Here is an 826-nt window from a genome sequence, read left to right on the forward strand (position 1 = left end):
ATGGCACCCGGGAAGCCCGGGAAGAGCACGGGGGCTTCGGAGGACCCCTCAGTTACACTCTTCCGGGAGTACCTGAGGATTGACACCGTCCACCCCAAACCTGACTATGGTGAGGATGGGGGGACAGGACGGGGAGCTGTGCGGGGATCCAGCAATGCGGCTTTGCAGCTCCGGTCTTTGGACCCGGGTGCCCGAGTCCTGTGCCGGGGCTGTTTTGATCGTGGTGTGAAGGAGCAAACACCTCGGTGCCTTATCTCTGCTGGCGCCTTTGGTTGGCACAGGGACGTCTCGAGTGCACCCAGAGCTGCTGTTTGCTTCCTCCAGCCCCGTGCCCCAGGGCCCCCCCTTTCCACGCTGCCCTGGCTCTGGGACGGATGCTTGTAGTAACCCTGTGTAGATCTCCTTCTGTCAACGTTTCCATCCTCCCACTAAAGTACATCGAGATTTTTTTATTGGTGAGAAGCTCCCAAAACTCCTATGGAGGACTGTCCCCCTGAACTCACCCCCTTCAGTTTTTATTTTTTCATGTTCCCCTAGTCCTCGCCCCAAAGGGACAGTGACAAGCTGCTCCTGTCCCTGCTTCTGGCCACCTCTTGTGCCCAGGACCTCCATCACCTGCCCTCTCCGGTCACCTCTTTCCTGGGAACCCCGGAGAGCCTTGGGGACCTCAGGGTCCTCAGGGGTTTGCAGTGAGAGGGGAGGGAGATCCCGATGTAACTCCAGGCATCCCTGCTCCTCCCCAGATGCGGCTGTCCGGTTTCTGGAGCGCATCGGCACCGACCTGGGCTTGGCCTGCCAGAAAGTGGAGGGGAGCCAAGCGAGGAGC

At 60.0% G+C, this 826-nt stretch overlaps 1 protein-coding gene across 1 annotated transcript in view; it reads left to right on the top strand.

The window, feature by feature from the left end:
• Positions 1–826, top strand: part of ACY1 (aminoacylase 1) — a 3,854-nt gene continuing 3,028 nt past the window's right edge. Inside the window, exons 1-2 of the mRNA XM_010289260.1 lie at positions 1–109; positions 744–817. Coding sequence (XP_010287562.1) covers positions 1–109; positions 744–817 — 183 coding nt within the window. The remainder of the gene's footprint in view (positions 110–743; positions 818–826) is intronic.

Source organism: Phaethon lepturus, unplaced genomic scaffold (assembly GCF_000687285.1).
Source record: "Phaethon lepturus isolate BGI_N335 unplaced genomic scaffold, ASM68728v1 scaffold42476, whole genome shotgun sequence".
Taxonomy (NCBI): domain Eukaryota; kingdom Metazoa; phylum Chordata; class Aves; order Phaethontiformes; family Phaethontidae; genus Phaethon; species Phaethon lepturus.